At 42.6% G+C, this 13769-nt stretch overlaps 1 protein-coding gene across 1 annotated transcript; it reads right to left on the bottom strand.

Moving 5' to 3' along the window:
• Positions 1-1147: 1147 nt before the first annotated feature.
• ESD (esterase D) lies at positions 1148-12018 on the bottom strand. Its single transcript, XM_066313288.1, has 9 exons — positions 11956-12018; positions 10506-10581; positions 9480-9568; positions 7859-7957; positions 5069-5193; positions 4644-4763; positions 4369-4467; positions 2440-2607; positions 1148-1363 (listed from the first exon to the last, which is right to left on the bottom strand). Exons 2-9 carry the CDS (start codon positions 10571-10573, stop codon positions 1283-1285), a joined length of 849 nt encoding a protein of 282 aa, XP_066169385.1. The 5' UTR covers positions 10574-10581; positions 11956-12018; the 3' UTR covers positions 1148-1282.
• Positions 12019-13769: the final 1751 nt, after the last annotated feature.

The raw sequence follows: 13769 nt of genomic DNA, 5'->3' as shown, positions 1-13769 counted from the left end.
AGTACAGATTCTCCTTGATTCCAATTTCTCTAACAGAGTGGCCTTACCTTAGTGAACAAGTGACTTTCTGGGCTGTACTTTTTCACATTTGATAATGGATTTTGGAAGCAGAGAGTCTTTCTGCAATAGTTTTCTTGCAATGCATACAGTTTTATCTTCCCAGCCTTCAGAACTTCATAAATAAATAAATAGATGCAAGATTGATAAAAGTCAATGCATAATTTAAGGCTGTCACCAGCACCAGCCTGCCTGTAACCTAGAATCTAGCAGGAGTCAGGAGAGCATTCAGCACTGCTTAAAAAAGGAAACCCATCCTACATCTATTGGAGTATTTCCCTGGCAAGAGCAAGTCAAGGTTTGAGCAACAATTCAGGTCCAGCTGAACCCTGATAAAGCTGAGTTTACAAGTGATGACTTGCAGCTGGAACAATGTGTCTTCTTGTCCAGGGTGGCTGGCAGAATTATACCACCAAGAGCTATTTTAGATCTACAACTGTCAGGACTAAATTCTGCCATCTTTTGTACAATAAGCATACTTGATTTCAGCAATGAGATGCTAGATCATCTCATCTAGATAGCAATTGCTTTTTCAGATCTATTCAGCGCTCTCAGCCCTGTCAAATCTAAGATACACAGTACAAGTCTTTCACACTCTTAAGAATCAAGAGGCAGTGGAGAAAGGCAAGTGGAGAAAAAATCTTTTTTACTACAGACTGCTTCCTTCACATGTTTTATAAGAGGACTTTTCTATAAGTATCATCCATGAAGGAACCCCATTTGCTTGACAGTGCACAGGACAGTAAACTACTGTGCACAGCAGGCTTTTGTCTGCATTCTCCACCTGACTTGGTCCTTGGAAGGGATTTACACAGGCCAAGGAAAACCATTCCTACCACTTCAGATTAATTAAGTAGCTTGATTAGCTGTGTGTAATTAATTAGCTGAATGGGCACACTATTGATAATCACAGTCTTTGCACAGTTGCACTAGAAGCTCTCTGCAGGTGCCACATCCACACCCACTCATGGTCTGAAAATCACTCATCCACTGGCTTACATTTTGACCCAAAATGCACCAGGTGTAACTTCACGGCATTAAGAGTTTTCTAAGTATGCAAGAACATTCCCAATGCTTTAAAGCACACACATCAAATTAACTGGGACTTTTATTTTTCTTAGAAGGACAATCAGAAGAGCTCCATTTTACAAACATTACTTCAGCAAATGATTTTTGTTTAGGTCACCACTCTCTCTTGATTCATTAGCATTCACATCCACATGGTTCAAGCATTGAGGTATTTTGCATGGTGCTTGATGTGGTCATTAATAAATGAAGCAATGAAAAAATAGCTGTGATCGTAACCCTAGAAAAGAACAACGATAAAGAAATCAGCAGAGAACGTACAGCTCGTGATAAAGCAATCATGCTAAGCTCTCTTAAAGGAAATGTCATGACTCGCCTGGTTTTATCCATTTTAAGAAATGCCTGGCATGTATATAAAAATGGCAAGGGGTATGTAACAGGCTAAATATAGATGAGCACTAAGAAGCTAAACAAACAGAAAGTCCCTTAACCTGCCCAGATCTGGGCCTGTAAACCAGAAATGGGTAACAGCAAGGGTCAGCTACAGTGAGATGCAATTTGAGAGAACAGTTCCCCTCATGGGCAGTGTTCTGCTAAAACATGGGGGGTAAGGAGAACACAGCCCAGGTCTGAATTACTGCTCCATGACTTGCTGAAATGTCACCCTCTGGCCCACGCCCCTTCATCAGCACTAACTCTATCTTTAGGTGCAAGGTGTATGATTGTCCCCTCTGGTTTATCCTTCACCCTCCACAACTGGGCTCCTCCCTGGGTCTGGGTGGAAGTTGCCAGTAGCTTGCAAAGACTCCAGTGCTCTCAGGACAGACTTATGCTGGGTCACTGCACTACCGGTAAGAGTGATCCTTCCACCTGTGTCTTTACACGAATCTAGGATGTCAAGCAGTTCCACCCCCTTCCCTAATTTACACAAACATACAGACTATATCACCAAGTTTTATGATAAACACGAAACCCACAGCACAGATGAGGGATGCAGCAGAAGGCCATTTGTCACTCTGGCTGTACAGTGACTGAGATATTCATTAAAAATGATTAATGCCGTGTCCTCAGCCGAGCACCGGCAGCCCGAGTCCCCGTGCAGGGATCAGCCTGTCCAAGCTGGAAGCACGACGGCACCTAGTGGTGAAGCGCGGCTGAATCAGGCCGGTGATGCACACCCTAATGGCCCATGCGACGGCAAAGTGTCACTTCTCACCCTCCTCCTGCGGTGGCCAGAGACAGACCCACAGTGAGAGCACACCTGCCCCCTTACAGACACTCCCTTCACTACCTGCTGTACAGAACCAAAAATCACAAACAAGAATCCAACCCCCAGGGACTGCAGAAGCAACTTGCCTGCTGCAGTCTGAAGACTACTGGTATTTTCCGCTCAGTGCAGGCAGCAATGAAGTTATCTGGCAGTAACTGGCCCGCGGACAGGAACTGGTCATCTTTGCCTTGGTCAATCAAGATGTCAAGGCGGGAGCCCGAGTAGGACTTCACAAGCTGAGTAGCATCATATGCCTGCAGAAATAAAAGAGAAATAAAAGAGAAATGACAGTCAGTTACATTTGTTCAACTGGTTTCAGTCTGTCGACTGCAGGAAAAGAATGGCACAGAGAGAGTCCTGGGCAGCGTTGATCAGGACACCAAGCTGCACTTTGGAAGAAGAAAAAACCAGAGAAATTCCAGGCATCTGAAAAGTACTACCCATGGCTTTAAATAGGGCAAATTAACAAATTTGACCAAACTGCACATCCAGCCCAGGGCTGAATTACTACAGAGTGGAAGAACAGCAATATAGTCAGTACTAATTCACATCCTTGTGCAGAAACTAGATCCTGCTGAAGAAACTTGGTGTCTTGGTGTAATTATTCTAAAAGTCAAAATACCAGTGTAACACAACTATGCTCATGGGAAGGCACTTAACCTGAAGGTTACCAGGATCATCTGATCAAGAAAATTTAGTTTGACTGAGAAACAAAAATTAAAAACTCTAAACATACACGAATCAAAGTGTAATTGTGATGGGGAGCATGTTACCCATGGGGTCCTGTGCTTATTACATGTTCAAAACAAATAACTCCTTTAAAAAGACAGCAAATGTTTAAGGCTGTGGAGAAGACTAGTCACCAAAAGACAGCAAAATCCAAAGTCCTACACCAAGGCATCAGAGCCATCATCCTTGAGGATGCCACCAGATCCAGAAATCACACTACGATGGAAATGGGAGTTTGGGCTCAGCCCAGCTCTGTGGCCATGGTATCAAATTATCCTGAATATATTTACATGGCAATTTTAAGCTAAAATAGAGAGATCAGAGGTTGTATATCTGTGCCAAAGGCAGATCTAAGTCTGTTCCTGATGACTGCTGTTGATCTATTGGATGAGGTTTGCAGAAACCCTCCAAAACAAGTTAAGGGGACAGAAAACAGTTTTTTTGTTGGTTTTTTTTTTGTTTCACAACAAATCCATCACATAAAATCTAAGCAAGTTTAACTGGTGGTTTCTAAGTACAAAAACTACTCTATTAACAATTAGAAAAGCAGAGAACATTCTCCAATCCTGTAAAGTTTTAATTAGACCTGGAAGTTTTCCTAAGACATACTTTAATTCAATTTACAAAGGAATGAACTGCAGCTTGTGTTTATTTACAAGAAAATCTGAGTGCATGGTCACAGCAAGCCCTTCTAACTTAATTACAGAAATACAGAGCAATGTTTAAGTTGAGATTAAAGATACTGAAGGGCTGCCCAAATAAAGCAGCAAGCATGCAGACAAATATGTTTGTATCTTGGCTATTCATATACAACTACTGATAGCTCAAAATTAAGGCCCTGGAGCTAAAACCTAACTTTGTCTAGTTTAATGCTGTTCTGTAGGGTACCAATTTCCAAGTATCCAACGGGCTCCTCTTGGACGCCTCCCACAGGCTGCCCCTGCCAGATGTCATGAGACTCATCAGTCTGAACAGTTTGCAGCAGTCTCTCTCTTCAGGCTGCCACAAAAATACACTGCTCATAATTGTTCTCAGCCCAGACTTTTAAATCTTCATAAAACTGAGAGGAATGTAGTTGATTTGATGAGAGACCTATATCTCATTACATTTTCATAAGCACCGTAAGGCAACAGCAAGTCACTCCTACCAGAAACAGTGTTTTTCTGCGCTTAGGGGTGTAGTAAAACAACATGGGCACTCCAGAGGTTCTTCCCAAGCTCCTGCTGTGATGTATTTACAGATCATTCAATCATCTGTCATTAAAGAAATGCAGCTGCAACACATACCTCCCACTTGCTTGCATCTGGTCCCAGATATCCACCAAGGGCTTTCTTCCCCCACTGACACTGAATTGGGTTGCAGATAGGAGCAAATGCTGACACGGACTGTTCGGAAAGACAGCAGCAAAAAAACCAAAACCATGTAACAATGAACTGCAGCAAATGAAACTGTTTATACATTTAATGCCCTCAAAGAACACAGTATTATGTTTTCTTCCATCACATCCACAGAAATACATACAGGCATTAGTATACCTTGTAAAAGCAATATTTCATCTTACTTTGTACTTCCCAGGATTCTTCAGAGCAAGAATAAGAGCTCCATGACCTCCCATGGAATGCCCAAAAACAGACATCCGTTCAGGGTCAGTTGGAAAATTGGCATTTATTAGTTTAGGCAGCTGTAAAGGAACCAAAAGCATAATAAAAAAATGTTAAAGCAACTTGAGTATGTTTAACCAACTTTTAATGCCACTGAAAGCTAAGGCACATCTCTGGTTCTAGCCTGACTTTTGTGATCATGGCCTGAAAGCAACTTGAAGGGGAAGGTCAAATCAAAAGGGAACAGTTCAGTTGATAATATGTAACTCAAAGTATCTCTATAGAAATGTCCCATAACCTTGTAACACAAGATGTGGGAATTTCCTGACTGAATCCCACCCCTTTATCACCCAGCAACACCAGGAGAACCCAGCAGCAAAGTTACCTCATCCTTCACATAGGAATACATCCTGTAGTTTGTTTTCCAAGGATCTTCAGTAGCATCCACATAAAATCCAGCACCAGTGCCAAAGTCCCAGCTTTCATCTTCACCTTCAATATTGCAGCCACCTAGCATGAAAGATCTTTCCTTCACTACAGGTTCAGAACTGGAGAGCCTGCCATACAAATCAGACTCAGGACACAAGGACTCACACACAGGACTCAATCACATCTCTCTACCCCTTTAACTATAAGACAATTCAGATTCATTAGTACAATGTTTAAAAGTGTTATTTCAACATGTTCAAAATGACATGTAATACCAACAGATATATCCAATTTCTAAATAGTGTCAGCATCTCTTCAAAAATAAATATACATGTCTCCTAAATTAGTTCTGTAAAGATTTGTCCAATTTACCCAGGAACTTAATCAAAAAGCTGGCACTTGTTAATTGGTGCTACCAGCTTGTTTCAGTCATTAGACCTCATCCTATCAAGTACAAGAGACTGTGTGAGAAACAGAAGAAAATTTCCTTTTTTCCAGAATGGCAGAACCATGTATAACCAAATGGTCTGTCCAAGCCAATTTATGTGCTTTAAATAATGCCTGCTACATCTCCCCTTTTAAGATTCTCCAGAAAAAATAATTCACTGTTCCTATAATTTCACAAGTCTATACCTCTACCTCTTCTGCAATTCATTTCATTGCTCCCACCTATAATTGCCATGAAACTTAATTTCTTCTTTGAATAACTGCAGGATTGTATCCTCTTTTCCGAGGCAACACTTTCAAACTAAATTTGCAGATGTCTTCTTGAAAGTCAGTACATCCCATCCAGTCCTCCCATTGATTAGTCTGTGATTTACCGCCTGGTTTGCAGAACAGAATGTAATATTTCAAGGTATATCTGATAGGATTATTTTGGAGAAAGGAAAATATTTTGGCTATTATTTCCCAGTTTCTGCAATCCAAAATTAATTGCATGGGCTTTTACTGCTGTCAGATCACACTGCAAACCCATGTGCAACTCAACAGTCCTCAGAATGTGTGCAGAGATGGCTGCCACCCTCCCACAGCGTGAAATCAAATTTGTACAAGGATCAAAGTTGACTTGGCTCCAGTGACATGCCCTTGAACACTGAGTGATTCTGGAACCTAACAGTCCAGCAATCACAGGGACTGTAAAAAAATGTAAAAAGTCTATCTTCAGTACCTTGGAGATAGACAAGAACTCAGAAAGTCCTTGGCATAATGCTCATTATGCTAAAAAAGACCTTTCAGGAAGCCTTGAAAAAAAAAGAAATTTGAAAAGGAATCTGCATAATACTGCTCAGTTTACCTGTATGGAAAATCAAACCCCTTCAAAGGAGGAAAAGTAAAGTCTACCAAGGCCTGACAGAGGGTCTGTAATCACAAGTATTTAATGATTTCATGCAGTCTTTATCCCATCCAGATACATCTCCTGGCTCCTAGAAGATAATTCTCATGCACTACATAATTAAAATGCATATGTAAGCATTTTCAGTACCTCTCAGCTCGTAATTATATTTGAATTGCTTTTCACTTGTTTCTCCAGACGTGGGTCAAACAGACTTAAGAACATCTGGGGTCTCTGAGTTAAAATTTAGGAGTGTAATATGAAGCTCATACCAAAACTCATTTAAATAGTAGAGCAATCCTTATCAGTTTCTAGGCTAAAAGGCAAGAGAGAAGCTGCCACGAGGGACTTAAAAGAAAATGGACAAAGCAATGAATTCTGCAAAGGCAGTTACACATTGATAGAGACAATTTACAGAGATACTACCAAAAACAAGTTCCAGTACAACTACCCAATATGAATAATGCAAAGTTTAGTTGCCCATCTCTAGCCTGCAGCAAATAGCAACAACAAAGTGTGATGTTTATTCATTCACAAGTTTTGCTCTTCTGTCCCTCCTCTTCATTAGAAACATGTATTTGCATTCTTTGACCTGACAACTTCAAAACCCAGATGTAAAAAACACTTTGTGGAATGAACATCACTTCTTTCCCATATTGCCTGTAGTCAGATGTAGCCCACGAAAGCTTGGGAAATATTCGAAGGCTGACACCTTTGTTTACAGCACTCATGAGACTGTAGCAGAATCCAACAAATACAAAACATAAAGTTTTTGAACCCCCAGTATTTCCAATAGCTGTAGATCTACTTTTTCAGATTTCCCATACCAAAAGCTCAGCCTTATACAATTAAGGCTGAGCTTATATAAAGTAATATACAAAAATAATATAATAATACACATAATTTAAAAATTCCATTCATCAGTATTCTGTTGTAGCTGCAGGGGAGAAGGGTTTCTAGTTTGCTTTTCAAGTGTTGTAATCCTTTGAAGGCATTTATTTAATTTGCTTTAGAAGACAGAATACAATTAAGAGCAAGCATTGCATCTTTGCATGGCAACACCGTTCTGCATGTTTTATAGGGTGTCAGCAAGGCACACAAAATGTCAGCAAGAATTCTAATAACAGACATTTCTTGTTTCACTTTTCTTCTCCTTGTCTGTGCTGAACTCTAGAGCTCCTTTGTTCTAGTTTTAGTGCCACAACAATAAGAGTTTCAAATGTCAAACCCTCACTACCGCGTTACTGAGAACACACACAATGTAATCAAGTGAACATTGCAAGATGCAGAGGTGAGGTCAAGTTCTGACTGAGGTGGGAAACACACTTTCCAGCACCCTGCAGCAGCCCATCCTCTGAGGACACAGAGTGCACTCCAGAGTATGACTGTTACCATGTCTCTGGCTGAACTTACGTGGGCTCGTGTCTGGGGCCACTACAATAAGGCCGTGCTCAGCTGCCGCTTGTTGAAACCCAGCTTTAGTTATAAAATTCTGTTCTGTGCAGGTCAGCCCTGGGGAAATAAAAACATCATTGGTCACCCACTGTTTATGGCATTCTGGTTTCAAACCTCTTTTTGACAGAAAAGGTTTTGAAAAACAAGGATTCCATAAACATGGAAAATGTTTTCATTACATTATTGTTTCAGCAATACTAAACAATCCACAGAAACGCAGTTGCACTGTCCCACATAGCCACACTAACACGTGATCCAAACCAGATCCATGTGCACCCTGCTTCCCCTCAAGCACCTACTCATGCTGTGCATAGTGCCTTCAAGTACTGTGCATTTAAGCCCATTGACCACAGGCATTTGCTAAGGCTGACACTGGTAACTTCTGACACCTAATCCTACATTTTCCTTTGTATGGTCATCTCAGCTGTTTGCATTACAGAATCACACATGTGGACTGACAAATTCTACATACTTTATACAGGATAAAGGGCCCTTCAGCACCCTGGCTCCAAAACCCACAGCAATACATGCCTTTTGTACAGCAGCAGGTCCAAAAAAAGTCCAATTACAAATAAATTATATGTCACATTAATATTTCAATTTTTCTTCACTGTGCAATTTGAGACGAGTTAGTGATTCTGTTTTTTTCTGAGGACAAGTTGCCAGTAACCTAATTTGACTGATATATTGCCCAAGACAACACAGTTTACACTCAGTAAAATAAATGTGTTGCATGGCTTAGAGCTCTTCAGACAATTTTGATGTTCCTAACTTCAAGTATAAACATTTTTACACAGTCCACTGTCATGACACAAGTCAGACCCACCAGCTATTTTGTGAAATGAGTATATACAAAGAACACAAGTCTCCACATTAACAGCCTGGTCTTCAACTTTCTAAACACAAGTCTCAATAAAGCAACTCCCTGAATTACAGAACAGCGTTTCTGCTTTTTATTTTGAATTTTTTTAAAAAAAATAATTAATTAATTTTTGATGAGACAACTTCACTCCTGCTGCACAAACCTCTTCAGCCTCTGGCCTCTTCTGATCCCACAGGTTTACTTCACACTAGACATGCTCGTGCTAAGGCAGCACCTCTCTTTTCAATTTCACCAGCTTCTTCCTGCAAAGTTGTACTTGGAATAACCCAAGTGCAAGTTATACAAGGTATAACCCACAGGACAAATGTGCTGCCTTCCATGGGCTCTTTTCACATCCCTACTCTGTCAGCTGAAGCAGTTTTTAAAAAGAAATGAAAGCAGAAGGCCTCCCAAAGGGAAGGCCTTACAGGAGAATCTTTATATATACACTTTGGAACAAACGGTATGAACATTTCAGAACAAAAGAGTAGAACACTTTGAACACTGAGCATTTTAGAACACAATGTGGTAGGCTGCTCCCCAAGCTGCATCCTGATTTATCATGATACACTCAAACTAAGTGTACTTTCCAGAAAAAGAGTTTCTGTAGAATCCAAGAGCTGCCACCTCCACAGTAAGTTTTCAAAAACTGTAGTGCAGTAGCTTAAAAATGTTTAAAATTGTATGCTTTAAGAAACTAAAACTCATATTACTCACCCGAGAGCCAAAACAGCACAGGACACTTCCCAGTTTCTGCTTTTGGAGGCAAGTAGATTCCAAATTTCATTTTGCATTTCAGCTCTGCACTGTATTAATAAAATAATTCTTGTTATCACCACTACTTAATTAACAAGGTCACTAACATTAAAAAAAGGAATCAGTGGATCAGTGCATTTCATTCAAAGGGAGATCTGGTCAGTGAATTGTAACAACTAAGTTAAAGGAAGGGAAAAATCAATTTTTAAACTCAGCCTTAGACTCTAGATTTAGCAACAGCCAACTTTTCAACCTTGTAATGAATATACTTAAAACAGAGGCTTACAAATAAGCCACATTTTCACACTGCTGCTAACTGAGAAAAGGCTGAAAATTAAATTTTGAATCCCAGCAATAATTAGCTTAAGCTTTGGCTATCAAATTGCAAAATAATTTTTACTGAAGAACACATCCACATGACTTGGACAACATTACATGCACAGCATGTGCCAGAAAGGGAGGTTTTCAATCTATAAAGTCTACAGACCAATTAGTTGCTCAATTAATACTAAAGCCTAAAACTATCAATAAACTCTTAGCTAAGCACAACTGATGATTTTATTTTTATTTGAATCAATTTTTTTTTTTTTAAGCTTGGGTTTTTGTACATCTTCATCAAACAAGAATCTATTCACTGAGTCACTGGTCACAGAACTTTTCCAGAGTGCACAGAAGTAATACATCCAGTAGTGAGTGGAACTCTGCACAAACAGTGGTTCTCTGTGCTGCAAACAGGACAACCCAAAGTAATGAAGTCTCATTTTCAAAGGTAAAAATACTAGCTTCCCACCTCAGCTCTGCAACACTAAGTAACAGATTATGTTAAACATTAACACAAAAATTCAAGAGCACAGCCAAAGCAGCAGTACACATTATCCCTGACTGAAATATGGATATTAGTGAGAGCATGCTCTTTTTCCTGCAGACTGAAAGCACTGACAGCAATGGATTCACTGCTTCAAGCTAAACATCTTTAGTGGTGTTTACCTGTCATGTTCAAACACCTTCTGGAAACCTTCAAAACATTTGTTGCTGGAAACCTGTTTCAGTGCCATGATTTTAACTGAGGAAAAAAAAAAAAAAACACCACAGAGAAAGTTAAATTAGAAAATAGGACAATCCTGGTCTTAGAATTTTTGAGAACAGAAGAGTTGAATACAACCTGTAGTACCTTTGCTTAATGTTATTGTTTCTCAGAAGAATTTCCTGCACCTGCTTTCTGATCTTTCATTGACTTTCTATTTCCCCACAAAAAAGGGACAAGGAAGGCTGAACCCTTGTGAGCACAATGGGCAAAGCCTACCTGCTTTCCTACAGACGCACATCTCCAATGACCTTTACCTCAGCAATGACTGTGGCTTGCTCTTTGGCCACCAAACAAGCATTCCCACGTGCTGTGGTTAGCCTGGAGCTCCTTGTGCCAGGCTGGTACCTCCACAGTTACCATGCATGAGAAAAGCCTGTCCTGCCTTTCCTTCTCCTGTGCGTGACAGTATCCAGCCAATAACTACCACAGTAAAGATGGCCTCATTCCCATCTTTGATAGAAGTTAATTACCACATTCTAACAGTCCGTGAGACAGCAGGAACAGAGGAGCAGAATGCTTATTTCCACGGCAAGCAGTATGAAATTACAAGCAAAGGAGAGCCGTGCGAGTTTAGAACAGCTGGTAGCAGAAGTGTGCTGAGGAAACTCAGGAAGGCTGACATAAAAGTGGACGCTGTCAGCCTGCACAGGGGCAGCAAGGGCAAGCAGGCAGCTGAAAGGTGAACAGACTGCAGGGCCACAGAACCACAGAATATTCTCAGTCGGAAGGGACGCCCAGGAGTCACCAGCTCCCGGCTCTGCACAGAACTATTCCCAAGGGTCACACCAGGTGCCTGGCAGCATTGTGCAAACGCTTCTTGGTCTCTGTCAGGCTGGTGCTGCGACCACTTCCCCGGGGAGCCTGTTCAGTGCCCGGCCACCCTCTGGCTGAAGAACATTTGCCTGATATCCCGCCTAAACCTCCCCTGACACAGCTTCTGCCCATTCCCTCGGGTCCTGTCACGGGCACACAGGAAAATCCTGAGGGGACGCCGGGTCACAAACGTCAAACGGAGAGCGTTCCATCCCTGACGGCCGCGGGCTCCCGCAGGGCACGGCCGGGCAGGGGGAGCCCCGCACCGGGAGCCGCGGGGGTCTCACGGCTGCTGCCGCCGCCGCGGGGCCGGGGCCCAGCGCAGCGGTCCCGCCATGGCACGGCAGCGCCGGGGCACCAACAAGGCCGCGGCCGGCCTCGGGGCGCCCCTTCCCACACAGCCGCCCCTGCCCGCTGCGCCACGGCGCTCTCCCGCGCCTCCATTGCCACCCTCCCCCGCGGCCGGGCCTGCACGCTCCAGCCGCCGCCGCCTCCCGCGCTCCCGGCCCATTCCCACCGGCGATCCCGCTGCCTTACCGCGGCGGAGCGGCGGGAAGGGGCGGCCCGTGCGCGGCGGCGGCTCCTCCTCCCGGCCCGGGGCCGCCCGCCATGGCGCTGGGGACGGCGGGTGTGTCAGCACTGTCCTCACGCCGCTTGTTCCCAAAGGGGGTTTAATCCGGGAAACAGCGGCCAACAAGCTCTAATTGATGGCCAGGCGCTAGAAAGACAAACGGCGTGCCGGTAGAATTGCCTCGTTAAACCTTAGGCCTTGACATGTTTCCATCGTCTCAAGACTAGGCAGAGGTTAGCAAGGCTCGGGGACAGGGATGTGCTGCTGATCGTGGGCACAAAGAAGGCGGAATTCATGGGCCACAAGGACATTTGGCAGAACTCCTAGGACAAGGAAGAAAACTCATTAACCGTGCTGAAATCAGCTCTAATTGGGCAGAAGATAATTCTAATGGGGAGATCGTGACCATCAACTCGCAACCCACTGACTCAAAAAACTCACCAGAGAATCCATAATAGTGAACTATTCAAAGCGCTGTTTCTGTTTGTGCCATGGTCCCTTGGCTGCTTCAAGGAGGAAAAAGTTGCTGAAGTGGCCTGAGCTGGGGCCACTGCATTGTTGCATTCCAAATGTCCCCTCAGGATTTCAGAGTTCTTCGCAGCGGTGCCACCAGACAAACTGCTGATTTTATAATGAATCCAAATTCCAATGTAGGTATTTTACACCTCACCTGCAAGATCAGTAAGTAATGAAGATACTTGGCAGTGCTTCCATCTTAGTCATAACCCAAATTATCCCACTTTGTGCTGAGCGTTTATTATTTATTTCTTTATTTAGTAATTTGCAGTTAAACATGCCTATCAGTTGTCAAAAAACCTCCTCAGCAATGTTGCCTCCTGCTTTCTAGTCTCCTACCATATACTGCATTGGCAGTAACTGTTTTTGCCTATAACATTTGTAATATTGACTTTTCCAATTCCTTTTTTATTTTTGATCCCTAATTCTAGCAATACACAGTACTGACAATTTTGTCTCGCCATCACTTTCTATTCTTCTCCAGTAGATCCATGTGAACCACAGCTGCTGGACCCCAGACCTGGGCCTTGCACCCTGACCTCCAGAGCAGCTTTCCTATCCTGCCTCTATACTTGGGTGTAGTTGGTACAAATAGTCTGTCTCTGAGCTGTTCAAATCTCCTCGTCTCAAGTTTTCTCTTTCAAGCTGTATTTAAGTTGCCATCAATCAAATCAAATTATGTTTCTTCATTACTCTAGTACTCTTCAGCTTGTTCCTTCCATCTCTATCTGTGCATTTTGTAGCTCCCTAATTGTCTCTCACTAGCCAGATAATGCCCAGTTAGTTATTTGAACTGAACTGTAGCCAGTCTGTTTTCCCTCTTATATATGTAGACAGCTGTTACACATCTCTCATTTCCCCTGGTATCTGCAATTGTTTTTATCTGTTTATCTATTCTCAGTATGAAATCTGCCTAACTCAGGCAGTGATACTCATAAGATTTTGATGTGTTTGTGCTCTTCCTATCCAAGTCCATTAGATAACCTCTGCCCTATTTACTCCCATTTCAGAGTGATATATTCAGAAGGATTCACCTGAAAGCCTGCTGATGAGTTTGCCTGGCCTCCCCACACCTCCGTGTCAGGATGCATGCGTTATTTTCATGTCTTTTCAGTCAAAAATGACTGAACATAAATGCATAGGTGAATTATGTGAGGGCTGTGTCTCAGCCCTTCAGAGAGCTGTTTTCATGACACAGAGCTGACACACCAGGATAGTGTCAAGAACAGTGTAAAGGCAGAGGGAGCCAAGTTGGTGCAGTCTC

Source organism: Sylvia atricapilla, chromosome 2, assembly GCF_009819655.1.
Source record: "Sylvia atricapilla isolate bSylAtr1 chromosome 2, bSylAtr1.pri, whole genome shotgun sequence".
Lineage (NCBI taxonomy): Eukaryota > Metazoa > Chordata > Aves > Passeriformes > Sylviidae > Sylvia > Sylvia atricapilla.
Note: the sequence above shows the minus strand (reverse complement) of the source record. Positions and strands in the feature narration are given on the sequence as shown.